The 27,843-nt window shown below is 37.7% G+C and overlaps 1 protein-coding gene across 1 annotated transcript in view; it reads right to left on the reverse strand.

The window, feature by feature from the left end:
• Nucleotides 1-27,843, reverse strand: part of LOC135461295 (dynein axonemal heavy chain 5-like) — a 78,558-nt gene that overhangs the window by 29,190 nt on the left and 21,525 nt on the right. The window contains 41 exon segments of the mRNA XM_064738316.1: nt 250-416; nt 1,272-1,373; nt 1,765-1,917; nt 2,894-3,064; nt 3,351-3,425; nt 4,128-4,277; nt 4,485-4,585; nt 4,727-4,825; nt 4,998-5,112; nt 5,430-5,499; nt 6,078-6,158; nt 6,507-6,710; nt 7,290-7,354; nt 7,956-7,988; nt 8,538-8,624; nt 9,007-9,096; nt 9,098-9,115; nt 9,492-9,578; nt 9,836-10,098; nt 10,657-10,864; nt 11,453-11,583; nt 12,214-12,437; nt 13,081-13,307; nt 13,904-14,041; nt 14,419-14,517; nt 14,725-14,921; nt 16,919-17,027; nt 17,539-17,763; nt 18,776-18,910; nt 19,548-19,676; nt 20,241-20,333; nt 20,898-21,114; nt 21,423-21,622; nt 22,733-22,825; nt 23,165-23,525; nt 24,185-24,294; nt 24,584-24,715; nt 25,493-25,543; nt 25,545-25,607; nt 27,301-27,489; nt 27,491-27,514. Coding sequence (XP_064594386.1) covers nt 250-416; nt 1,272-1,373; nt 1,765-1,917; nt 2,894-3,064; nt 3,351-3,425; nt 4,128-4,277; nt 4,485-4,585; nt 4,727-4,825; nt 4,998-5,112; nt 5,430-5,499; nt 6,078-6,158; nt 6,507-6,710; nt 7,290-7,354; nt 7,956-7,988; nt 8,538-8,624; nt 9,007-9,096; nt 9,098-9,115; nt 9,492-9,578; nt 9,836-10,098; nt 10,657-10,864; nt 11,453-11,583; nt 12,214-12,437; nt 13,081-13,307; nt 13,904-14,041; nt 14,419-14,517; nt 14,725-14,921; nt 16,919-17,027; nt 17,539-17,763; nt 18,776-18,910; nt 19,548-19,676; nt 20,241-20,333; nt 20,898-21,114; nt 21,423-21,622; nt 22,733-22,825; nt 23,165-23,525; nt 24,185-24,294; nt 24,584-24,715; nt 25,493-25,543; nt 25,545-25,607; nt 27,301-27,489; nt 27,491-27,514 — 5,486 coding nt within the window.

Raw genomic sequence — 27,843 nt, forward strand, 5'->3', positions numbered from 1 at the left:
AGCAGAAACAAATTGGCAGGAGTCAGATTTGATCTTCAACAAAAATAGCAATGTTCTTTACCCTTTGAACTATCATTTTACTCTATGAAAAATTAAAAATGAAATTTTACTTTACTTACAAAGAAAATGCTATAATCACATAGCTTTGTACAGCAAATACTTCATTAAAATGATAATTAAAAACATGTGCTGATCGGTACATGTATATAACCCTGAGTGAGTATATAAAAACAGCAGATGTTAATTTACCCATTGTGGAAGCTGAGAACACGATGCATCCTGACAATGTGCGAGATGACAAAGTCTGACAGGAGGATGTTAAGAGTGATGTTTCCAAACTCTTCATTGTAATGGTTCAGGTGGGCACTCAGACAGGCATGGACATCCTTCAGGCTCTCCACAGGCTGTAACACAACCTGGAACATATAAACACACATGCACACTTTACATGGAGAAGTAGCAGTTACCTGAAATGTTACATTTAGCTGCGACAAACAGCTCAGTAACTCATTCTGTGTGTCAAAGCGTCAGATTTATGTCATCCTACATGTATCTTTTTGGTCATTCATTTATTGAGGGGCATCGGTACAAAATGACATCAACTTTTCGAGGGATATCTAAGCTATTGTGAATTCACACTTGCTTTAGTTCCTTTACTTATGTTTTTGATTAGTGTTTTACACCGTACTCAAGAATTTCATTTATATGACAGTGGCCTGCATTACGTTTGGAGGAATCCAGGCAGAACCAGGGAAGAAACCCATGACCATCTGCAGGTTGATAACAGACCTTACTACGGCCAGAGAGGAAGCCAGTATGAGCTGGACTTGAACTCATAGCGATCACACTGGTGGCCCCCTTTGGGTCCCTTTAGGATTTCCAGTCACATTTAACTCCACAAGTGCATTGCACTTCTGCGGTTGGACTTTCCTAGCTCACCTAAAATACTTACATTGCACACTGAAAATAAAGATCCTAATCTGAATCGTTTTTTCTCTCCTTGCTGAGAAACTATCATCTACAGGTTCTGCAGTTCTTTACTGTACTGTACTTTGTGTCATTACAGATCATTTAATAGAGAATACATGTAGTCTCTGGTTGCCAAGATATTACAAGTGGCCAGAAAACAGAAAAGCCAACTGTAACATGTACAAGTACTTAAAACTAATCAATCATGAACTGAATTATTTATAGTGAATCAAGCATTTGGTTTTATATATCATAAAGTAGTGTTTCAACAACAAAAAGGACTGGTCCACAAACAAGATTACCTTCACTTGTTTCCCTACAGATGCTACTGGTCTGTTGTAGAGACGGGCATCAGTTGGAAATGTTACAAAATGGTTGTGAAGTTTTTCCAAATGGGGCCAAGCCTGAAAATGAAAGACGACATGTTTTCATAAATCAAACAGGTAACATCTTTTTCTTCGATAAGCTAAATAAATAACTGATTAGGGTTGATACCAGACACACTCTGAGGACAACATATAAAGAAAACAGCTCATGAAGCATGCCTGCACAAAATAAAGGTATAGTTTTGATGTTAACTTTTCCAACCAGATAATCTTAATGACATAACATTATAGCAATCTGACATTACAGTATAAATTCATACATTGTAACATTGCAGATATTTCTTTATAATTTCTTCCATAACAATGGCTTGAAATCCTACTTCACACCAGCTCCATCTCAAAAATGGTATGCCACCTTTCCATTTGCGAAAGTGATGTGACCATTGAACAGAAAGTTACTATCACATACCTCTGAAATCAGGGCAGACATGGTTGTGTCGAACCAGTTGGCATCTGCAAACCTGGAGATTCTGTCTCTCATGATTCGCTCTATTTCGTGTTTCCATAGCGACACCACCATGACCTCATCAGCACGACTCTCATCTGGCAAGCGTTTCAGGCACTAGAAAAGGAGACATGTTTTATATTTTATACTACAGCTACTTTAAACCACTACATACATGAGTGTAATGTAACATAGAAAAATGTTATTTCAGTTATCTGAGCTTTATGGAGAAAAGCTGCATCTAATTTGCAGTTTTCTGTATTGTGAGCACCATCTTGGTGTCAGGTAGACATACAGTACAGCCCACGCTAAAAGTCAATTGTTCACTGCTCGTAGCTTGCTACAAGATCTCTAGTACTGCTCACCTAGCCTCTACAGGGCTCTACAAAATCTTCACATTAATTTAACAAGCTAACGCAACTTTCTTGTAAATAAAGCATGTGCTATACGCTCGAGCATCTCGTCTGACAGTGGTTTAGTGTGGCCAGGCGCGATTCTTCACGTTCATGTGTTTCTCATGTCTGTACAAAAGTGCGTCTAAATACTTCAATGCATTTATGTTACTGTAAGAATCTTGTATGATATGTCTGTTGTTGAAGAAACAAAAAACAACTATACATTTTTTAACATTTATGGAAATAAAGAATGTGCTAGTTTAGCAGTCCAAGTGATCCTTTCATACAGAACTCCCACTGATTCAGTAAACCAAGAAGATGACTGCCAATTTCCGATAAAAAACAAACATATTAGAAATTTTATTTGTTGATGTATTGTTTGGTCTTAAAGAAAAATCAGAAAAATCGTGTTTATTTACAAGGAACTAGGTTTTCTGTCATCAACGTTCAACATCCAGTGCGTAGGCTTAAAAGTGCTTGACATGTGTGATCTGTCACTGTGGACAGCAGGTGAATTTCTGTCCAGAAGTTCTCTAGAGGCGTTCTATAAGCATTCTACAAGGTTTCTACAAGCCCTCTATAAGCACGCTTATCTTCTGTTTGGTTTTGACTTTTAGTTTGAGCTGTACTATATTAAATCATGGTCAATAATTCTAAACCTTTAACCTTTGACTATTTATATGAGCAAATTACAACACCTGGAAGCACTTGACGAGCTCCCTGAGTGAGAACAGGTAGTGGAATCGTCCTGGCATGGGGGTCGGGGTGAGGACTGACTGAACAGTTGTTAAAAGTTTACAGGACACCTCCACCAGGGCGTTCTGAAGCTCCAGTTCTAAAGACGGTTTGTCACCCTGGGTCATGTTAGCCTGAAATAAAGTGTGAGTAAATGTATATTTATATTTTTAAATATACAAGATGGAAATCATAAGTGAAACTGTGCCAGTGTAACACTCTCTAAATACAAAATTTTTATTCATTTATTAATTCTTTTACACCAGGCTACAGATAGAAGACAAATATCTTACAGGCTAATTTATAATGGAAGTATTTTCCTCTACACTACAGGTCGAATGATACTTGGCCATAATCTCAAGTTACATTCATTAAGTGGTTGACATTAAAGCTACTAAATGAAAAGGTTGCATTACTCACCTCTAGAACTCCATACACAACCGATTTCAAAGCTTCACCTTCTGCGGCTGGCAGCCAAAATACTGCAAAGTGACGCTGAAAATAGCAAGTCAAATACCTACATAGTCAAACCAATGGTATTGAGGAATGGACGATTTGTACAGTCAGTTGTTTCAAAATTATCTGCTTGCAAATGGTTAAAGATTAACCATTTTAACAATGCCCAAAACCATGAAAGAAAGTCATGAACCATACAGAAAATTTTGCTTTTTCTCGTAAATGACACAAATGTGACACAAATGTAGTTTTGACAATGTCCTCTTCTGAAGAAATGTTGAACTTAAATTCAAATTAGCAATGAAATATCACCAAATGGTATCATGCTCAAGCTTGTTCAATGGGATACAGAATCGATGTTGATTGGCTGACAGTGAAGATAAGCTTTCCTAGCTTAAAACCTGCAGTCATGGTCAAGCTTGAATAAATGTAACATACTTAAAATTCAGCTTAGGTAAGACATAGCCTGGACTTGCCTATCTCTCACACCAGCCAATCAGAATCAATCCAATATCCCTTTAAGACAGGAACTGGGCAAAAAGCACAAGTGCAAATTATGGACTTCACACTTTGAACTGGCAGAGGTTCCTTTAAATTGGAAATGACATTTCTGAAACACCCCAAGAAAACCTTTGTCTAATATTATACGGCACTGATAACATAAGTCTTAGCTCTATCTGTAAAGGGGTGTTTTTAACAATGTCACGCAGCTATTTTCACTGTACAAGAATTCGAACTCACCAGAAGCCTGGCCGAGATGTTTCTGTTCTCCACACTGCAGTGTTCACTGTGAGACATGCCAGATATGACAGACAATCCCTCCACAGTCTTCCACTCAAATGGCCGCTCACCAGTACACATCACCTTAGCATCCAACAACTGCCTCAAGAACTGCAACACCGCAAAGAAGACACACTAAATATACACATACAACTGGTATACATTTCAATGTTCCAAACAGGGGTGATGTGTGAAACAAACTATATGGTTTTATATAACGCAAAATTGTGCTAGCTCTGTTGAATTGGCCAAAGGTGTTTTTTAACACTCTTCAATAATACTCTTCGCGTGCTAAACAGTTGATACCTAAATTCTTACCTCGTTGCAGCTTTGAACACCAGAGTCATCTGTTCTGGGCAGGTTCAAGTCATCAATGAACACTTGTAACTTCTTCTTCTCTTTCGCTCCATACACAAATCCTAAAATGACAACGTTATTTATACCATTTGAGAACGTTCTTTGACATCTAGTTTTCTTTACATCCTCTAATTGCGTGTAAAATCAAAAACGTGAAATCATGGAAATCACTTCATCATGGAAAGTGATTGAGCTCAACCCACCTTGTCTATGGTAAACATTAGCTTCAATGAACTGTTGTAGCTGTTTGGAAGAGGAGGAGCCAGAGAAGACCAGTCGTTTTATCACATACTGCTGAGGATCTGAAACAATGGAAAATCTCTTCAGTATATTGGATAACTGAGAGGCCTTTGACACATCAAAACAGTTTCTTACCTGGTAAACTCTACATCATTTTTGTATTTACATTGACCTTGTAAGAGATAAAAATCATTATTAAAAACAAAACAACTTTGAACAGAGGGCTGCTTTTACCATGGACATGAAGGAAGTCATTGATGAGAAATGTTTTGCCAGAGCCAGGAGGTCCAGCTAACATCACATTCTGATCAGCAGCTGTGGCCAGTTCCATTAGAACCCGAGTGCGAATCTGAAGGAAAGGGAAAGCAAACACATTCAGTACCTGAAGTCCACAAGAAAATTTACCCACCTGAATTGAACACAAAGAATGAATACAGTCCCTAATAATTCTAAGCAAGATATGTAAGGCAATTATAGTTTTCATTGCTGTTCTTAATATATTGTTATCTGGGACAGATGTTGCATGATACAAAAGTTTAACATCCAATCTATACAAAGGTAATTTTGTCATCTGTCAGGTTTCATACACAGATTAAAATCATCTTTGTGAAATGAAGTTTTGACAACAGTTAAAACCTGTAATCCAACATGTGAAACACTACTTACTGTCTCAACGGTGTCAACCACACACTCCCCAAGTATGTTTAAACTGTCCTGTAATGGAGACTCTGGAACCCTACATGAGAAAAAGAAAAGCCACTCTCATTTATTCTCAATTTACCTTTCATGATTGGGTATCAAGGACAGCCTCTATTCATTCTGTTAATTTTTCAGCAACTTTACATTATGTAATTATGTGTTATGAGAGCTGAATTATTTCTGACCACTGGAGGTAATTAAGGTCCATTTGTAGTTGGGTTGTTCATGTCAATCCTATCTCTTGCTCTCACTTGTAATAGAGGGCTATGCATGTGTGGTTAGTCCAAAGGGCCATAACCCTGAGTGTGGGAAGCTGGCCAGTAGAGGGCTCAGGGGAAGAGAGGAGCATGGGAGAGGGAGAGGATGACCAGCAGTTTTTATGTGTGTATGGTGGTGGCCACGTGTTTTGTAGTGTGAATACAAGGATTACATGTACCCGTACTGGATGTGTTGTTGACTCTTTTCAGTTCATTTGCTGAATGGACTAAATATCTGACATATTACTGACAATCTATAGAACTACATACAAGACACTGATAAAATATTCTAGGAGGTGTATTAAAACTTAATAGTACTCAATTTTCACATGTAAGTGACAGAAGAAAAATGTTAGACCTGGAGTGCCATGGATCCCACTCTCCTGATTCATCCACATAGTAATCAAATACACAGATATCTCTGTCATCATCGGGTAAACTGGAACAAACCACATGGAAAATCAGTTCATGTGAATCACATAACATTGTGGTCAAGTTTAGGAGTTAAAGAAACCCAAGAAAGAAACAGAAAAATCACTGTGCAGATAAAACACAGGGGTTAATAAACACACAGGAAGTTTCAATGTTTTTTCCCTGATTTTCTCTGAACATAAGCATGAAATGGTCAAATATTTTTATCTATTTACAGAATTACATTTCTGACATTGCATTTCTTATACATATCACATATAATTTGATAAATTATGTTGCTGTGTAAAATTCACCAACACAGACAAGAAAGGAGAATTAAAACCATCCCAGAAAAAGCAGTACACAGTTCACTTACGCAGATGATAGTGTCTTAAGCAGGTCACTGAAGCCTTTGCGGTCACTTTTGTCCAAAAGTCCACCAAATGTCCAGATCAAACAGAAGAGGTAGAGCCTCTCAATATGCAGTTCTCCTCCAATCTCAATGTTGTCAGCCAGCATGGACGACAGCAGGTTTAGGCAAGTCTTTAGCATACCAACCTCTGACATTTTCAATTTCAGCCTGAAAGAGAATGTCAATCATCTTGAGGATGCCTACTCATTATGGATTTACTTCACTTTCATAATGGTTTGGTATATCATACTTTTGTCTCGTGACAATCCATGACTGCTATCTTAGGCATCATGTTGAACTTACCAGACATAACACCAACCCACCACAGTATTCTAACAAATAGCTTTGACACCTGTGCTACCCAATAAATTTTTGTGGTTTATTGTAACCACAATTTTTTTTCAATGTTCTATTCATTATATTATAATATTTCAGTGGTCAGATTTATGTATGGTGACCACCTGAAGTTAACCTAGTCACCTCACCAAATACATGACAAACATCTTCCAAACACATGTGATATCCAGCAAGGACATCTTTTAACAACGAGCCAGCTAGGCCTTGCTCTCAGAAGGCAAAAATTATTCTGCTTCACATGGGTCAGCACGTCAAATTTAGTTACATGAAACATTTGTTTTTTATACATGACTTAATTCAGTACTGTTCTACAAATTGCAAGAATGAACTATTGGACACATTTTTCAGTTAGCGTGTATGTAAAGAGTGTCAGGAAATGCTTTTACTTACTTCGATTCTTGGAGAACATAGGTTGAGACTGGATCCATGGTCTTGTTAAAAGATCTCTGGAGAACCTGTAAAACAGATCAGAGATATACATGTACAATGGCTGTATTTATATAGCTTATATATGTAGCAGCATTCAGCTTAAAATGTCCTCGTTTGCTAAACAAGTAAACAAGTGAACAAGCAAGAACATATTGAACAATGCAAACAACACTTGGCTGACAGGCTTATGACATGTTATCATATACATGTATTCAGTTCGTACAACTTTCCTTTAAATATTTGAGTAAGCATACAATTCAGGTAAATGAGCTTCCAAATAACTTAATGGCCAGTCAAAACCATGAACAGAAACTCAATGGTTGTTGATCATATGACTAAATATACAGTAAATATGTCTGAACTTCAATTTTCCTAAAATTGTATGGTGAATAATTTACAAATAAATAATTTGAGACCATTCATCAGTTTTCTTTTACATCTGACATTCTAATCACCTATTATTAAATGTGATATAAACAGACCATACTAACTACAAAGATAATAAATTAGGGTAAACTGTACCATTTCACAAAATCAAACAAATAATTCAATCATAATCGCAATGTAAAATCAATCAAACTTCAAAAAAGAATGTAGGTAAACTAAAAGATCAAATGCTCATTTTACCCCATCAGTGCCAAATACATCCACATTCCAAGGCTGTAATGACATAATACAGATGAACTAATTGGTGTCAAGTTCATAATGCAGAAGAATTTATTACAAACTGAAAATTGTTATTTAGTTTATACTGAAAAGCCTGGTTTTCAGTAATCACAGTAAATCACATACCGTTTTTCACCAGCTTATCATCAGGTGAAATTTTACTTGATTTACAGTAAATCTCAAATAACTTCAAATAATCTTGCATCAACTATGGTAAATGACCTTAACATTTGCCCCGAAAAATTGCATTTTATCCCAGAGGGAAAAGTAAATGTTCTAGAGGGCAAGAAATACATTATTACTTCTGGTGGAGAAAGTCACATTTTCCCTAATAGGATATTATTGTGGTTGTGAAATTTAGGTCATTTTATACAGCAATTACCCATCTGTACTTCAGTTTGTTTTGCATGCAGTCATATGGTCTGATTCTTCCATTCATTTTTTGTCCTAGATTCTTTTCTTAACAGTCCAAATACTGGACAGGAGAAATATTTATGCCAAAGGCATTATTAAGAAAAACACACTTTTCAAAATGTGACTTACATGATTCTCCGCAGCAGACCTACAATTGAGCCATGCTTTGACAATTGGCTTCCAACCAAGAACATTCTTATCCACGTAAACAATTCCCTGAAAACAATGAACACAATCAAAGTAAATCACGAAAACACTGACTACATACACACATTTTAAAACATTTTTGTTTTTCAATTGTGAGGAACTTGAAAGCTACACTTGTAATGCCTCTACTGAAATTAAGAATTCAGGCTAACAAATGTTAACAATTGGAAGACCCTAGACAGTTTGACTAAAAAAGCAAAGCCATGTCTGGCACTTCCTGATGATTATTGTTTGAGAAATCCAACTTTGCATGTGTGTGTATATACTGTGTATAGCTTACTAGCCTGCTTGATGATGGCAAGGTTTATGCTGTGGATATCTGTGAACATATTTGATACTTATGAAGACTATGGGTAAGTGGACAACCACACTCACAGATGACTATACTTACTGCTCTGGAGACTGTAGCCGGTGAGGCTGTGGTCAGGTCATCTGTCTCAAACAGGAGCTTTACTTTGTCAGACATGACGATCTTGTCCCCCATTCCTCAAGTGCAGGACCTTCAGAGACACATGGAGAGGCATGGTTAGTATCAGAACAGTGAGAAGAGGACCAGTCATACAAATGTCATAGTACTGAATTTTCCTTAACTATGCTGACAATTTTTCAGCCGTATCATGGTGATTTTCACAGAAGAAGAGCTTATGCTGATTAATTAGCAAATCTGATCAAGTGCTTGTATCAAAAACAATGACGAGGCAGCAAAATAAAATAATCAAACTATTATAATGTATTTCATGAAAAACTTTATTCAGAAAAGAAAAAAATGATCTGTCCAGTTTTAAAATTGGCTTTTTTTTCCCAACCATTTCACCATTTCAGGCTTAAAAAGGATATCAGAAGATTTGTTTTTACGTTACTTTGAAGGATAGTTACCCGCTCAGAGTCCAACAAGCTGTTGAAATTATCGGCCCAGGAGGCATTTAATGGTCCATCCATACATAGCCATGTTGTGCTTTGGTTCTGAAAATGGCAGTCAGTCAGTTAACACAAATCTATTATGACAACTTTAATAGGCTGTCTTGTATGAATGTGTGAGTTCTCACAATAAAGGCATCACACTGACTATGAAAAAAAAAATAATATTCAGACAAAATGCATCATTGCTAGCTTTTAATTAGAGCTCACACTTTCAATTCAGTTACCAGTTTGACAGTGTATGTTGTCTACATCTTTAATACACATGTAGAAAAGTGAACAGGGTTTATCACTGTCCTTACTCTGTTGGCCTTTCTAAATGTGGTTGTAAATATTCCATCAACAAAGTCTTGGTTTTGATTGATGTATCCGAACATGAGGGAGTCATCATCCACAACCACAGGGTTGATTCGCTGGAGTTTGTGGTTGGATTCCAGGGGCACTGTGGAATGCCGACTGACACGGGATTTACTGGACTTCTCCCTAGGGGACAGACTGAGGGCTTCGACCAGAACCTCTATACAGCTGGACTTGCCACTACCAGGTGGACCTGCTACTATTGTTCCTGTAACATTAAAGGAATAACATAATTTCAGCATCTTGTGAGCATCCAATAACATTCTTACATTCAGAGATTGTCGTTAGGTAAGCAATCAAATACTAGAACAATTTAAGCACCTGGAGCCCGATTCCATAAAGCCATTTCTACCTTACAGTCAAAATTTAAAACCTCTTCACAGTGCTTAGTTTTTGGAACTGAAAGTTGAAATTTGGACACATTTGTCCTAAGATAAGTGATGTTGATACAAATTATAATTTCTATAGCCCAAAAATAAGCTTTAAGCTTGTATTTCAAATTTTTACCTTAGTCAGAAATGCATATGTGGAATTTGCCCCATGTAGTTCTGAAACCAATCACTACTATTCACTAAATCTAGTAAACAGAATGAATGAATAATGGTGGCTTAACACCACATCAGCAATATTTTCGGCATATGGTGGAATAAAAATAACTTGAACTATTTTCCTGGGTGATGTTTAATGGTCTTTTGTTTAACCTAGACATGTAAATGGTTTCTTTGCCTTATATCAAGATGAACAGTGTGAAAATTCAGTTACAAACCATTATGGACTTGGGAAACTGTGAAGAGTTGTAGACACTTGTTAAGCCAGGCTTTGTGAGGGACCAAGCCGCTGTCTGTGGCCTTCTGTTCCAGAGCCTGGTCTATGTCCACTGTCCTAGCTATTCCTGACATAGCCCTGGAGGCAGCTGGGGGTTCAGGCAAGCCTGCAAACACGTCCTTCACGATTGACTTGAATGTCACCATACTCTGCCAGCAGGAACCATGCAATGAGAAAACATCAAAGTTATTTGCAGAATCAACCATATGTAACTTATTTGATGATTCATTTCAATAATTTAACTTTTTTATTCAACAGACTGATGAACAAGGGAGTTCAGAACAATGGCAACCAGTTAAGTTCATTACAGGAGGAAACTATAGTAAAACACTTTTTTCAGATTTATATGGAGTAAAATGCTTTCATGAATATTAATAATGTTGCATGCCAGTGATAACAGGAACATTATTGTTTAATTTTACTAGTAATATTTGCATGTTTGGGAGAAATTCTTGAGAACTTTACTACTGTTTTGAAAAAACATTCCGACATTAAAAAAATGGATATACGGCGAAAAAAACCTTATGATGCAATTGTTGCTAAAAATGGTTCATAAAGTTCACCTTAAAATTCAAACAATTAAATACATAAAATATACTGACAGTTTTAGATAGTTTCAGGAGTCACCTTAACCTGTTGTTGTGGTTGTTGTTATTGCTGTTTTCTTCCACTTTCATGTAAAAGATTTTCAGCTTGTTTATCCAATAATTTATTCACAAATAAACTGTTCACAGTACCTCCATGTCCAGTCTGGGTCCAATGATCTCCTCCACTGCCTGAGCCACTATAGCATGTTCAACCTTCCCTGCTGGAGTCAGGCCCTGGGAACCACTGTTCTTCTTACCTGGACCCATCTTCATGCCAACAACTGCAGTCAGTTTCATGAACATCATGTATCATAATTAAGATATTTATGAATCCTACGAAAAAAAATCCATTTCTGGGTGTTCAGCCATTATGGCAACAAATGTCAGAGAAGGATATTTTATAATCATTCTTAGTTGTGGACAAGTTTTTGACAATTAATAACAGAAGTTTGAATGTTTTGGTCTTCTTCAACATACACTGTGTATGTGTATTTGCATGACCTCATATCACAATGCTCCGGACATATTAACATGAGTTCCATACTGAAGAAGATGGTCCACAGAAATAATACTACCACATGTGCAACAACTACACCAGTTGATGGAATAAAGTTAGGTGTTATTCAGTTTCACATGTACGGTTTCTAAAATTTACGTCCCACATGTAGGACTTAAAACCTCTTAGGTAAAAGTGCATGTTGATAAGCTCAGGAAGACTCTTGAAGAGCTTTACAGTGGTTAGGTGGTGGTTATTTTTTTTTGTTTCGAATGTCTGCACTGAAGCGAACTTTTCTGCAGTACTGATTCCTATATTACTCAGTCTTTATATAGTAGCATGTCGCTAGCACATCATGCAGTTGTGGTTTGTACCATCCTGTGTGAATGTGTTTTTCCAGTTGACAAGCCATTACCTGTGCCAAGGCCTACACTGCTAGGCTGGGACTGGATGGTGGGCCGGACACTAAGCATGCCGCCTGGGTTGGCCTCGGAGGCCTGGCTGTTTGACCTAGAGCTATCCTGCTTCTCTGTTTTTTCCTGTGTCTTTTCCTCTCTCACATACTTCCTCTTCTGACAGGCCCTGACCAGCACACCAGTCATCACCGTCAAGGTGAAGTTGTGATGTACAGATGGAGACCTGAAATCACACCACTTTAGTCAGTTACGATGTTTGTAGCTGTGACCAACTGAGAGCAACTGAATATCTTCAACATATTACATCACTCAGCAGCTGGATGACAAAGCACAAAAAAGAGTTTCGGAAGCTGGAGAATACTCAAGACTGAAAACAGACACTGCCATATTGCGTGTTGATGATCAAAATACCCTGGATCCTCCAATTTCAAACTCTTGCTATAACTTTCTTCAAATACTGTAATTGCATGAAAAAAAACCGTCACAAAAAGGGGCACAACTCCGTAAACTTTAAAGCATTATGATTCATTTACAGTATTTACTCAAAGGTCAATAATTTGAAGAATTTGTGTAGTTTATCAATTAGTTTAACTGATGATGAATCCCGCAATAAAATGCAATTATTTCAATGAGGCTTAACAGGTACTCAGGAAAATTTCACAGCAGTCATGTTTATGGTTGCGGCATAACCTATGAACTTAAGTACATGATACTGTATTAAAGCATTATGATGGAATGCCCAGAAATGTCAGCATGTTTGTAAAAATCAGGGAGTGTTTATATCACTACTATGGTTGGTTTTTACTGTAGGCCAGTTAAAAGACACTTGTGTGGTTATTCAAAATGTTCCAGTAAGACACACTTACAGCTGATCACGGACTTGATCGATAAGAACATTGAGTCTGGTACCCAATATATGAGGTGCCTTGAAGCCAAACACTGCACACTTTGCCCGGAGGACATGGCCCATGTCAGGCTTGATCAGAGAAACTGTACGGAACAAACTCCTCAGATCTGTGGGTAACGACTTGTAGGACTCTGACACTGAATTGTTAATGGTCAGGAAGATGCCAGTATCCACCTTTACTGGAACCTGCAGAAACGTAACCAACAGAAGACCCTGAGCAACATTCAAGTGTACATCACAGTAGCTAATTTTTGAAAACGTTAAATGAAGATGCCATTATGGACAATACTGGAATTAAAAGGTCCAGATCTACAGAGTTCCTACATGTAGGTACATGTACATGTATATTACTTTACATGTACAATGTATATTACTTCAGTATATGGTCACAAGGTTTATATTTCAAAGAATGTCTCGGGAAAGCATCGCATCTTGCCCGACAGTACCTGATAAACTTTTAGCTTCTGTCATGAAAGTTTTGACAGGCCAGCAAACACCAGCTGTGCGCATAAAGTCATTGGATGGGAACTATCTGACTTGAGCAAAACAGCCAGGACTTGTTGTGTGTTACAAGAATCATCACAACTACAACAAGAATAATTATAACCAAGGATCTTATTGTATTTCTACAGAAATGACACTGTACTGGTCAATGTCTACCGTTATCCACTAGCATCTCTTCTGCTGGGGACTGCAGCATGTAGTGATCAGACTATCCTGCACGTCAGCCAACCTTTTAATACTGAACAAAGAAGATTAGTGTACATAAACATGTAGCTGACCTCTTGGCCATCACCCAGTGTCGCAGATGTCAGCTTGGCTTTCAGGGCTGACAGTATAGCTTGAGTAAAGTCCAGTACAACAGAGAAGGCTTCTCGACTCAGGCCTTGTATATCATCTAGACAGCCCCAGCAGCCATCCTGCAAGATTCACAAACATTTAATTCTTCAACATTCACTGGTTTATTTTCACTGTCAATTAATGATATATGCACAAATATTACACAATGGTACTTAGGTATATGAATGCATGAAAGCAATCTGAGCCTTTAGGACATCATAGGCAAGCTTATTATAAACCCACTATAATAAATAAACACGCATAAAATATCACACAAAATGTAAGTCTAGGAAAACAAAAATTTAACAAAGTTGAATAGTTCAAGAAATTTTGGCTATACTTTAACAAAAGGGCTGCAAAATATCTCTGTGCTTTTTGCCTACCAACGAGCATACATAACAGAGGTAGAATAAAAATAACATGACACTGATAATGGTGTATCATTATTAAATCTTACCGATGCCAAGCCTTGCAAAATTTTTCCTAAACTTCCTGGATGACTGGAAGGAGAACACTGGAATAATCCAAGGAACTTGCCAAGCAAGAATGCCAAACCCTGTTTCACAACAAACAGTAAACATACATTCAAAAAAAGGCAACAATATATCACTTGAACTCAAAATGGTTTTAGCCATTTCAAGCCTTTCAGTAAATTTGTGTTTTTATTTATAATGTTGGGCTCTTAACTTTATTTCTCAAAAGCTTTTCCTTGTTCAAGTAGCTTGCAAAGAAGGACACACTTCAAAAGTTTCTGCAAACTAACCCTGGTTGTTTCTGTCTTTCCAGAGCATGTTGGTCCCATCAGAGCAGAGCCTTTACTTTGTTGTATAGTGTGAGACATGGACAGGAAGCATTTCTCTGTCAGAGGTGTAAGACTCACACCACCAAAAGCACCATAAAACTCATTGCCATAGGAGTATCCATCATCCAGTATGTAGATCTTCGGCTCTGGTTTTTCTTCTGAAAGAATATAAAGAAAATTGAGCTTTACCCTTTGTACATGTTGTTCTGACTGTTGATTGAACAAATAAACATCACAACATATAACAATCACGGGTAAACGTACATTAAATTTAGCAGGGCATAAAAGTCCTTGAAGTAATTGGACATGCAGGGAAACCGATTCCCTTTTAGGAGAGAATTTACTTTCCTTGATCAGCTTTTCTAACTTAGTAGCCTTGCTACCAGAATGTCATACTCAACAATTTTTCAGTCATATGACGACGAAAAAATCCCTAGGGTGTATGTGATGTGTCTCATTGTTGCAGGACGGATTTCCACCGCTCTATTATCTAGTGCTGCTTCACTGAGGCGACTAACCGAAGGCAAGTAAGCCGCCCAGCCCGAGCCATTATACTGATACGGGTCAACCAGTCGATGCACTATCCCCTTCATGCTGAACGCCAAGCGTGGAAGTTACAACTTCCTCTTTTAAAGTCTTAGGTGTGAGTCGACCCAGGATTGATCCTGGATCTACCGGTCCCAAAGCGGACGCTCTACCAACTGTGCTATCTGAGCCAGTTCAGTACTTTTTGAGATACCACCCCTCACATTTTGTTTAACATTACAAAGTCATGAATTTGGTAATTTGCAGTACTTAATATGCACACACCAACAATCAATAATGGAATATTCCCCCTTTTGTTATTGTACTCTACATATGCACAAACCCCGAGCTAAATACATGCTGTACTTTTTACCACCTCTAACATTTTGTTCAACGTTGCTTTTCCAGTTATTCGACACTGATACCGACACTCATGGTACGACATAACTAAAAAAAATCTGTTCTCTTGTTACTGGTGCTTCACAATGACCAGTTCAGATAAGCAGTATGCAGTTGAATGAATATATTATCAACCAACGAGAAAAAGCCTATGAAATAGAAAGACCCCAAAAACCACACAATCATAGAACTGATATGCATAAAAAACAGATCCCCTCCCAACTCTCCCTCCCACCCCTGCGCAACAAAAAAAACTCTCCAATGATTTCAGTGATTATTTATCTATTAGGTGTTTTAAAGTTGTGGTCAAACAAGTGTTACTACTAAAACATGAAAGCCATCAGATTTATGGGTTGACGAAGCAAAAGTGCCTAGAGTTAACGATTGGCCTTCACCGGATACTTGATAAACCTCTTTACTTACATGATAGCCCAAGATCTTGGTCTAAGGGTGGCTTATATATACTGAAAGGTGGGGACCGCTGGCCACCCTTAGCCTGAGCGTTATGTACACCCAATTCCGGTATAATGCTCACAAGGAGCTGCTTTCTGTTTAATTCCGATGCAAGTTAGATTCGTTCTGAATACACATACAGCCCAACAATTCTGAAAGCTAAAATATTGATGCACATTTTGCCACAATTGCTACTTGCCTTTATATCACCATTTCCCTGTAAATCTTGCCAAATTCGAAAACAGGCTCGTATTTAGCAGGCCACTGCATGCTGCCATGATTCTAAAATCTAGGTCAGCTAGGCGTGCAAGCACAGTAACGGTTAACCTTCCCGTGAAATTTAGGAATGGAAAGGTTGCCGAAGAAAAGCCCCCTATTTTACTGCAAACTTAATTTGACATTTCACACAAATTGTGGGGCCTGTCATTCTCCTCAATAGCCTTCAGACAATTGCAAATTCGCACCTCCGCAGTAACATGGCTTTCTGCCTGTCAAAACTGACAGCCAGCGGATCAAAACATAGAGACGTATGAAAGGTCAAACACACAAGCCGTCGAGCAACAACCCGATTTATTAGGTCACGATGTCGACACAACATGTAAGCATAAGTAACAACTGTGAATTATCTTGGATTTACTGAATTCGAACAAGCAACCTCAATGGCCATGGGAGCCAGAATTTCAGAGGTGTCACATACTTTCAGCAATACACCTGTAATTTCAATATGATAAATCTGTACATACATGCACCGTAGTACAAAGAGAGATTTGTTTTGTACCTTCTTGTCTGTTGTACATTCTGATGCATCTTCTCCAATCAAAGTCGGTCACTTCACGCAGTTTCCTGTTGCACATAGTTTCCAGCATGTCTTTCAAGTACAAGGATTGCTGCAACATACAGGTGTAATGAAATCATATCTTTACTGATCTGAAGTGAACAATATTATTTTACCTATAATACCTAATAATTAAACAAAGACGCTTTTGAAAAGGCTATATTAAAACAGAGATAAACATTGTTATCAAATGAGAAAACCAGTAATCTGGTAGATATTAAAAGAAAAGAACAACATTTTCTACCCCAATATCAGAAAATATGGTTGTCTAGCACGTTCAATTATGAAATGGCATATCAACATAACAAACCTTGCCCCAAAAAGACATACGCAAAGGTATGGTCAGGTCAGACAGCAAACTGAAGAGTAGTTTATTTATTCATTTGTTCATATGATTAGGTTTTATGCCATACTCAAGAATATTTCATGTATACAATGCTGGCCAGCATTATAGTGGGAGGAAACCGGCCAAGGCCCGGGGAAAACCCACTGCCATCCGCAGGCTGATGTCAGACTTTCTCAAATACAGCCGGAGAAGAGAAGTTTAGTTGAGGAAAACTCACACTGATCATGCTCTCCAGGCGTATCCGTTGTATCATTACATTGTTGTCATCCGCTGCCTTCCACCCTCCCTTTGCAAGCACCATGCACAGCTTGGACATGGTGACACCGTACTTCCTTAGCGTACTTTGTAAGGCTCTCCTATCGTAGCGGATGTCAGAGATACCCTGCTCACACTCCCTGGTCCAGTAGTACAGCATACCAGCCCTGCACACTTGTGTGGAATACTGCAGCAAAAACCAAAGTACTCTTGCAGACTACCCAAAATCACTTAACTTTTGCTGACTAAACAAGAGTCAAGTTGAGCTGTGTTGATAGCCTGGACAGGTTCTTCAACTCCGTTCAACACCCAACACCATCCAATTTTGTTGGATCAGAAATGTGCATGTGTATTTTTTGTCAACAAGTTGAGTGAAGTTGAGTGAAAGTGGCCAATCAGCGGGCATGTAGAAATAACAGGACTGTCTTAAGGCATGTGACCTAGGCAAAATGGTGCCGCCAATGGTGAAAGAGAGAAACTGGTCTCATGATGAGATAGTTTCACTGATACAGGAGTATGTCCACGGCAATACCTGCAGCCAATAAACCCATGCCTGGCTGCTCGTCATTGTGTTTTATGCATTGGAGAGATAGATGGAAATTTTCATCCAATATTCCAAAAGTTTGTTAAAAAAAAACACAGCTCAACACGGTTCAACACACGACAACAGTTTTGGACAATTTTGACCCACCTGATTTGTAGTGTGGACGGAACATGCAATTTACCTCAACAGCATTCAAAAGTTGAACGATGTTTGATAGTCTGGACGGGGTTTAAATAATTGACAAATGTAATAGACAAAAGTAGTGGTTAGTATTCGCGAAATTCAGAAATTGTAACTTGCAATTTTCAGTTAGTTGATGCTGACCCCAGAAATCTGTAAATCATTCTCCAGTTCCCAGTAATAAAAGCTAAAAATTTGCCTGAAACAGCAGTTAGTTGATGCTGAAACCAGAAATCTGTAAATCATTCCCCAGGCAGTAGTTACAGAAGCTACAAATTTGCCAGAAATGCAAAAAGGCACTGGAAGTTATAGTTAACATCAATGCTGAAAGCAATGCTAAATGCAAAATTACACTGCCTCTTTTTAATCTATCTACATGTGAAATAAATGTGTGATTAGAAGATACAAAATCATTATTTGCAAAAAATAAAAAAAAAAAAATTATTCAATGTGATCAGATCAACAAAGTGTGTACCTTGTTTGGCCATTCCTCTATGGGAATTGCATTGTCGATATCCTGGAGAATTCCTATCACCTGGGCTTTTAGTGAGCGTGACACAGTGTTCTTAAGCTGCTCCAGCCACACTTCCACAGCTTTAGACAAAGTCACCTGCGAACAGAGATAATGTGTGATTCCCGCACACAGGTTGTACACAATTTTCCAATACATACACCATATAGATGAAATATTGCTAATGTGATATGAAAATTAAACACTCATAATCTCTATTCCTAGATAGGCTAGAACTGTACAGTTTCCCAATATGTTCAATTTATGATTTTGAAAGCATCTCTATGAAATCATGTAAATTCTTGAAAGCCAGAAGCAATTTCGCCCCATAACCTTTTTTTTTTTTTTTTTTTACACAGCTAAATCTTAAGTTGACTGAGGTCATCGGTAAAGACTGTCACACTCTGGACCATCTTTGTGTATATAGTCCTCGGCATTGAGTTCTGCTTGGCTATAAACACAGTTGTCTATATAAACTAGTTTTGCTGTTGAAAACGGCTTAAAGAAAACAGAAATATTTCAAAATCTTGACAAGATTTCTCAATCACAACCTTAAAATAATATCCAAATATCTCAAATAATTTTTATTAACACTGGAAACTGAGAAATCTTCACACTGTGCCATGCATGGACAAGAAACAAAAACAATGACCACATTTATAGAGAATATCACTATATTAACTTCAATGTTTGGGATATCATTTGTGTTGTTTTAGACAAGAAACAAATATGCTACCTTCTCATCAAGTGTAATGAACTCGCCCTCAGAACTGGTTACTGAGACTGCTTCAATGAGCTGTCTCTCTTCAATCATAACCTCTGATGGCAGGTACACATGGTGGCTCAAGAGAGAGGGGTTGGTGTTCTGAAAATTGGTAAAGAAACAAGGACTGTTTTGTTACAAGACACAAAGTTTGTTACACAACATTAGTATTGTCATAGACATTGATTTAAAAATCTCATACTTTTTGACAAATAATAAAATTAAAAATGTTACATGTAACAAATTAATCAATTAATATACTACCATTTTGTCACAAAGGGAAAACAGAAAGGTTTAATAATAAAAATGTTATCATTTAATAAGAAAATAATTATTTAAACATTTCCATACTGCTGGTTATGTAGGTCTGTTTGATTGAAAAAATGTAAAGCAGGCAAGACTGAAAATTCTTGTCACAGATAAATTTTGTTTTCAACTATATCATGCAGTTTAACTTAATTAGCACATGCAGAAGATGGTGATACATACATGTGATCAAATATCAAAATAAAATAAAAAGTGGCAGGAGAGAAGAAAAATTCATAAAGATAACATCAACACAGACATTACAGTGAAGAACCTAAACAGCAGAAATACAGAAGACAATAAAGCAATACATGCATAAATGAAGAACATACTGGCATAAGAAACTAAGCAATGTGTTACCCGAATTATTTCATCAGTTCTGGCTACAGCTTTTAACCATTTCTGATGAATTGGTGACAGACTGAATTGTCCATCACGCACTTGCTTTTTACCCTAGAAACAAGCCAAGTACAATACACACAAGAAGCTTCCACACCTATTCTGCTATCCATACGTCACCATAATGAGCATGTCAATTAAACCAAGCATAACAGCTTTTTACAAGTGAACTGTTTCTGAAAATACTACTCAGAGGCATTACACACTTCACCACATAAATGCACATAAATTTGTATTAAGATCATTAAATTGCAAAAGGCTTTTGCAGTTTTTGAGAGGTACATTTATATTCGTTATTCAAGAGTTGTATTTAATACAAGTATTCAAAATTCAGCCATGAAGCTTTTAATTTTTCATAGTCCCAGGTAGAACCAAGGTTTATACCTCCCCACTCCCTCCAATTTAAAACGGAAAGATGAAGGTTTTAATAATTGGCCAAAGCTTTGGGCACATCTGAAACGAATGGCACTGATAACACTGGAATATCATCAAGTGACATTAGTTCAGGAAAAAAAATGTGATATATCCACAAACGAACTTCTGCCATTTTGTGAAAGTGAACCCTAAAGTATGTTAAGACTAGGTATTCAAATAGATGAGGATTACTCCAGAGCTTACATAGACGTGAGTGAGTCGCTTGTCTATCTTGGGAGGGGTTTCTGTGTTAATCAAGGAGGTGATGGTGGATGGTGGTCTCTCGCCACCCCTCTCGCGGTGGTGATCTATGGAGCCTCGGATACCAGAGCGGCTCATCTCATCTGTACTGGAGTACACACTGTTACCATGACCTTCTACCTTTTCCAGTTTTACATCAGAGATACCACTAAAGAGAGACCTGAAAATCACACATCATATATGAATTTTCATAAAAATCCCCAACAGGGAGCATTTTATAAAACTTCATCAACTAAATTTATCATAACTTTTCTTGTATAGAACTTCACCTTATGGGACTATAACACAGATGTCATTTATTTATAAAGTAAAAAGAAATTTGTTTGAACAGATATATTTATTTCCTCAAAATCTTTCATGTTATAACCCATGAAATATATTTTCGCACTAGATTAAAACTGATTCTGCCCGTGCCAAACCATGTGTCCCTAAACATTGTTTATAGGTTACGGCATTGGTATATCTTACTTGAGCTGAGGTCGTACTGAGTCCAGATCGTTGGGTCGACTAAGTATGGCTAACAGGATGGGATCAGAGACAAAGTAAAACCTGGGGAAGGCTTTCCTCTTGTTGTTCAGGTAACCAACCAATGATCTGAAGCAAATCTCAAGCTCCTCATAGATATGTCTCAGCATCACCCCCTTGGGAACCTCTCCACCATAGCAGCACTGGGGAAACAAAAAATGGATATATGTTTCCCTTTCACAGCGGGACCTTTCCCACCTAAAGTAATTCAGGTGTAATCTGTGTAGTTCCTGCCTTTCTAATATCGTTTTGTGGGCAATGTTTTACCCATTCACTGCAGGAGAATTCAGTTTGGACCCTGATTCAACAATGCACGAGAAAAGGAACTTCATGACTTCAGGTGCTGCTTATTAGCTAATCCTGCATCAGGTATCCGGTGAGGAGTGAGGTTTCCCCAGCGCTCAGTCAGGTTTACTCCGCTATTAAAGCTAAAAGCAGTGTGGTTGTATCATGGTTTATGCTGCCTGTTAAACAGCATAAAGCAATCGTAATTATTTAAGTATTCCTTAATTACACACTATTTATTAATATTACATGTGACTATATATGCATCATGGAGAAAGGAAACTAGTACCTATTCCAATATAACATAATACTATACTAATACTATAATAATAATAATAATGGCTTTATTTCAAGAGCGTAAAATACAATGCGTATACTCAGCCAACACTGGGTTGATCTACCCTGAGGCCCTCAGACACAAACAAATTTGAAACAATATGTTACATTACATATGCATTGGAAAACATGGCAATTTGGATTGCGTAAACCACTTGCAACAAGATTTTGAAAACAATATATACATAGATATACAGTGGCAAATTAAATCAGCACAAAGTACTTAAACAGTGAAATAATAATAAAAGCAAGTGTGAATTTTGCCACCATAACTATCCCAACCAACTTAAGAGATGGGTTAGTGGGAGGCGGCCCATTCCTATCCCTTTCAGAAGTTGGAACCTCATGATACACATGTTCAAAAGCCCAGAACAAGTGAGTGGGTGATGCCCATTTCCCATCCCTTTCTCATCTGCACATGAGCTATGATGGCATTCTCAAAATAATGTATCATTTTCAGAGTATAATCCCTGAAAGTATATGAAAGTCCACAGAGGAAGCCAGAAAAATAATTTAATAACATGGGAGACATGAACACATAAGCCATTTTTCAATAATCTAAGCACTCATGCAACTTAAGATTAAACACACATATTCTTGGAAATTTCCTGCATGTAATAAGCACCATATACCTGAAGCACATTTCTTGTTTCAAAAGCCCTCTTCATCATCTTTGTCCAGCCTTTATCTATCTGAGCAAATCTCTTGGCCTCCTGTGGTAATTCCTGAATAAATCCACATCAATAAACCACAATGAATACCAATATCAGAACTAAATCTTGCTGTATTGATCTATCCAAAATAATCAATCCACTGACAGAAACATGAAGGATGCCACAAATACCCACAGCTGAAGAGTGGAAGAAAAAAAACAAAGTGACCTTAACACCCCCCTTCCAACTCCCTATTCAGGTGGCTGAGTGAAATTTGCTTACATCACATACAGGTATTCAAGTGCAGATAGCAAAACATTACACGAAACATTAAAATACCTTTAAAAATTTATGAAGGCAAGATAAAATGACATAAAACAAAAATACTCTACCAAGTATACATGTACAAACCTTAGCTGTGGTGCTGTTAGAGAATACAGCCTCCAAGTATTGCCAGAGATCCTGCACCTCTAGCCACAGTTCCAGCACCTCAGCCACCTCCTTCAGCTTCTGTGCCCATGACGCAGCTTCATCCCGTAGCGGCCCGATGTAGCGTGACGTCAACATGTTAGCCAGCAGGGCCTGAGCATCCTCCAGCTGCTCCAGCAGTCTCTGCGTGAAGGCTTTGTCCAGGTACATGGGACCACGTTTCTTGAAGTTCTCAAAGCTGAGCACTTGTTCTGTCCACTCCTCCTCCGTCAGCCTCATCTTGATCTCCAGCTCTAGCTCTCGGCTTGCACCACAGCATATCTCAGTGATACCTGCTTGATGCCTGTAAGAAACAGGGAACTACTTGTAGACGCTACACTTCGTGCTATGCTCCTCCCCCTTTCTCCGGTCATTGGGAATATCAAGAAACACACACCACAGATAGCGTAAGTTCTGCGCAGAGCATAACACTCAAAAATGTCTCATATTGCACTCACATGTGAATATATAAAAGTCAATGTCAGTTCATCAGTGCCTCTGGACACAGAAACAAGAATCACTAGGCTACGCCAAAAATTAGTGTAACTCCTTATCTTGTTGCCGTTGCAGTGACATTGGAACAAATAACAGTAGTTTCTTTGTTATTTGGGATTTGCACTTTGTTAATACAAAAAAGATTCTAGAACTGAAAACTAACAAAGACCTCAGAGTCAGGCACCTAGTCACCCATGATAAATGTCAACTTTTCAGACAATTCAGATTACAAATTACATAAACCTCTGAGTTTATCAAAACCACTCTCAGTGACAAATGGGCAGCTTCAGCTTTAGATACAATTTACACTGTCATGATCCTGAGGCAAGGATTTCTGAACTACACTAAGATCTGAATGACTGTTAAGTAACAAATACAGACATACTAAACAATACCTTCACTATTTAATGTCCCTGCCAGCTATAGAGACCACTAAGATTGAGGGCATATTTCTGTTTTCAAACTTACTCAATAAGTCCAATATCCAGGAGATGTGAAAGTTTGAAGACATTGGCCTCCAGCTGAAAGGAGCTTCCTGTGACATGCATAACCTGTAGCCAATGGCGGTTTCGAATTTCCTGCAAACACAATTTCATAACATTTATGAATAATTACAGTATAATGAAGAGTCTGGCTGTGATTAATAATGCCATGGAGTATAAATCTCATTAATCTCACATTTAGCTCACTAAAGTGTACATGTATTAGGAAAACAGAATAGTAGATTTGGCAGACAAATTACACTAGCCTTTATAGAAGCCTCAAGAAAAGGATGCAGTCAAACTGTGTAATGTATGCAACAAACATCAAACACTGTTTTTATTTCTTCAGTCTATCAAGAAAGAAGTACAGTGCGCATGTACTTACATTTGCAGCCAGACTCTGTAATAGAGGGAAGACAGCCAAGTACTCTTCCAGTGATGTTTTCAGGTCATTATAGGCATCCCAGTCCTTCAGCTTACTGGGCAGAGCTAAACATTCATCCCAGTGCATCTCCACCTGAAAGCCAACAGGACATCATACATGTAATTATGTACTGAAAGCTAGGTACTCTAATTCCTCAACCTCCTCACATGTTTGCAAAGTGTTTATTCAAGCATATTCTGAAGGTATTCTTCTTTGTAGAATGCTAAAATTAGACTCTTTGTGAAGCCCAGGAACAGAAAAATGGAATTACAAATGTGCAAAAATTGCACTGAAAGCTGCTTTTTACATGTGCAAAGGTTGAGGCATTAGGGTACCTGAAATTTAACACTCTTTCGAAGTACATTTATATGGTGCTTAGAAACAACACTTTATATCACATAGTTAGATAGTCCTACATGGGAAAGTACTAACCACGAAGACTGAGAATGTAATAATGTTTTTCATGTTGTTATCTTGATCCACAATCCTTGTTGATCTTGTGTTGCTGATTACTTGGGTACTTTCTGTGAAAACTATCGCAAGTAGAGTCATATTTTAAATTGCTGCTACATGAACGTTCTGAAGTTAGGCAACAGAAAGACAGGATATTTATGTTCCAAACAGAATTATTCCTGTGAAAAAATTTCAAGTTACCACTTAAATACTGAAAAGCAGATAACCTGAGTTAAGCCTTTACGGCAGAATTGTAAAATTATAAAAGTTAGACAAAACAGTTTCCAAAAGTGTTTTCATGTTTATGTGGAAGAGCTTATGAACAAATTTACTGAATCAGCCTGGATGGCATTTCCTAAATACCAACACACATGTAATAAATGTACAAATGTTATTGTTGTTCCATAGAGATGTTACCTCTCTTGATGAGTTATCTAGGTTGACTTCAGACCAGAGGGTATCTCTGAAATTGTGTATCAAATCTGATAAATTTCTGGAACAATCCATACAGCTGACTAAGCAGTTCAAGTTCCTGAAAACAAGACATACATACAATGTAAGACATTTTAGTTCATCAAAGAGAGAGGGCAGTTGGTGGGGAGGTAATAGCAGTTGGTTATCAGACATGCTGCTCATTTCTGTAGCTTTGTTATTCTTGCAATTTTGGGTATTGCTGGCATCACCCCAAATTGTACAGCAGCAGTCAATATGGGGTAGGATAAAGGAGTTATAATACAACAATTTTGCATTCTTGCTAAGAACATTCCCGTTTCTGTACATAATTCCAAGTTTCATAGAGATTTTGCCACATATGAAGTCAATATGAGATTGCCAGTTCAATATTTTATCTATATTCAATCCTAATATTTTATCTGAGGAGGCCTGTTTAAAGTACTATTACAAATTGGGAAGTTGATGTCATTATTCAGTTTCAACACCATTGTTCTATAATTTCTAGATCTTTATTTACCCCAGTTTCTAAGGTATTCAAGATGCTTGCATGATAGTATATGGTGGTATCATCAGCATATAAGTCAACTGTCCTGGTTAGGTTACATAAAATAGATCATTGACATATACTTAAACAATAAAGGCCCCAAAATAGAGCCCTGGGGAAACAGCTTCTATCGGGAGCTGATCAGACATGTGACCATCAATACAAACATATTGTTTGCGACAGGAGAGATATGATTTCATGAGCAGGAGTACAGTAGGATCTACTGATATAGTTTTTCAAGTAATACATTGTGTTGAATTGTATCAAATGCCTTCTTAAAATTCAATTTTGCACACGCAACAAAATCTTCTTGGTCAATTGAGATAAGGCCATGATTCTACCATTTTTGTTAGGGCACTTTGACATGGATGTTGCGCTCGGAAACGAGACTGACCGTCAGAGAGTAGATTGAGGCATATAAGAAGTTATATAATTTTATGTGCATATGCCTTTTCAATGATTTTTGATAGTGTAGACAGAAGAGATATAGGTCGAAAGTTTTCACATTTATCAGGCTCCCAGACTTATGGACTGGTAAGACTTTAGTGAGTTTCCAGGATTACGGGAATTCCCCTGTTTCTATACACAGATTTGTGATATAGGCAAGAGCTTCAGAAATGATGGCAGCGCTTAGTTTGAGAAACTTTGGGCTATCAAATCTGGCCCTGTGCTTTTCTTTACATTTAATTTTTTGAGATGCTTGTATACATCATAAGTAGTTAGTTTTGGTAAAGAGAACTGCACATCATTTGGTATTCTGTCTTTTACAAATTGTTTCAGGTTTTCATGGGGGTCAGCTATTAGATTTATGTTTTGTTGGCAGACCTTCCCATGTACGGCTGGAGAGGAAGCCAGCATGAGCTGGTCTTGAACTCACAGCGACCGCATTGGTGAGAGGCTTCTGGGTCACTAAGCTGCTCAAGCATGCTAATATGACTGAGCCATGGAGGCTCCAATATACTATGAACCAGGAGCGAAACTTCAATTAAATTAAATGTAAGGTCTACTTTCAACAATTTCTGATACTTATCTGCCTCAATGTCAAGCTCAAGTCACAAACAAAAAAAAAGATGTTATCTATATATGGCACATAGGCTGAAGACCTCAATTTAGTTCTTAATAGAGCATGAATATCAGCTTTAAAGCAAAATAAAACAGTGTACTGTCAACAGGACAGATTTCTGCCCATACACATGCAATAATAAAAGACACTAATGACTTGACTCACCTCCCCAGTCCTGTCCAGCTCAGGGAATGGTTTACACACAATACCAAACACCTTGGAGACAGAATCAAGGGTTTTACGTTGGTATCGTACTGGGCATAGCGATGTTCAAAGGTCATAGAGCCGAGACACAGCTTCTGATGGGGGAATACCAGGTACTGCCGGACCCTGGCCGTCAAAGGAATTCCTGAAACTGTATCACCTCTACCACAAAAGTCTGGAAAGGCAGATAAAAGTGTAAATTCCCAGTGTTTTAGGTGATGTCAGAAGGACTTCTACATAATTTTGATATATGCACCTCCATCCAGCAGGATTCAAAAGGAATTATACCAGAATGGTTTAACGCAATTAAATGCTAGATGTTACATATTTTCCTTAAAAATGGTAAGACGAAGAAAAGAGTTACTGTTAGAAAACTATTTAGTTTTTTTTTTTGCCAACAAAACGGGCTAAACAAATTTACAAAATAGAAAAAGTGGCTTATTTAAAGTGAGCACATTCAATCTGACTAGCCATGTTTTAGAAGCCCTTATGAACTTGGCCAAT

The sequence above is a fragment of the Liolophura sinensis genome, chromosome 1 (assembly GCF_032854445.1).
Source record: "Liolophura sinensis isolate JHLJ2023 chromosome 1, CUHK_Ljap_v2, whole genome shotgun sequence".
NCBI classification, from domain to species: Eukaryota; Metazoa; Mollusca; class Polyplacophora; order Chitonida; family Chitonidae; genus Liolophura; species Liolophura sinensis.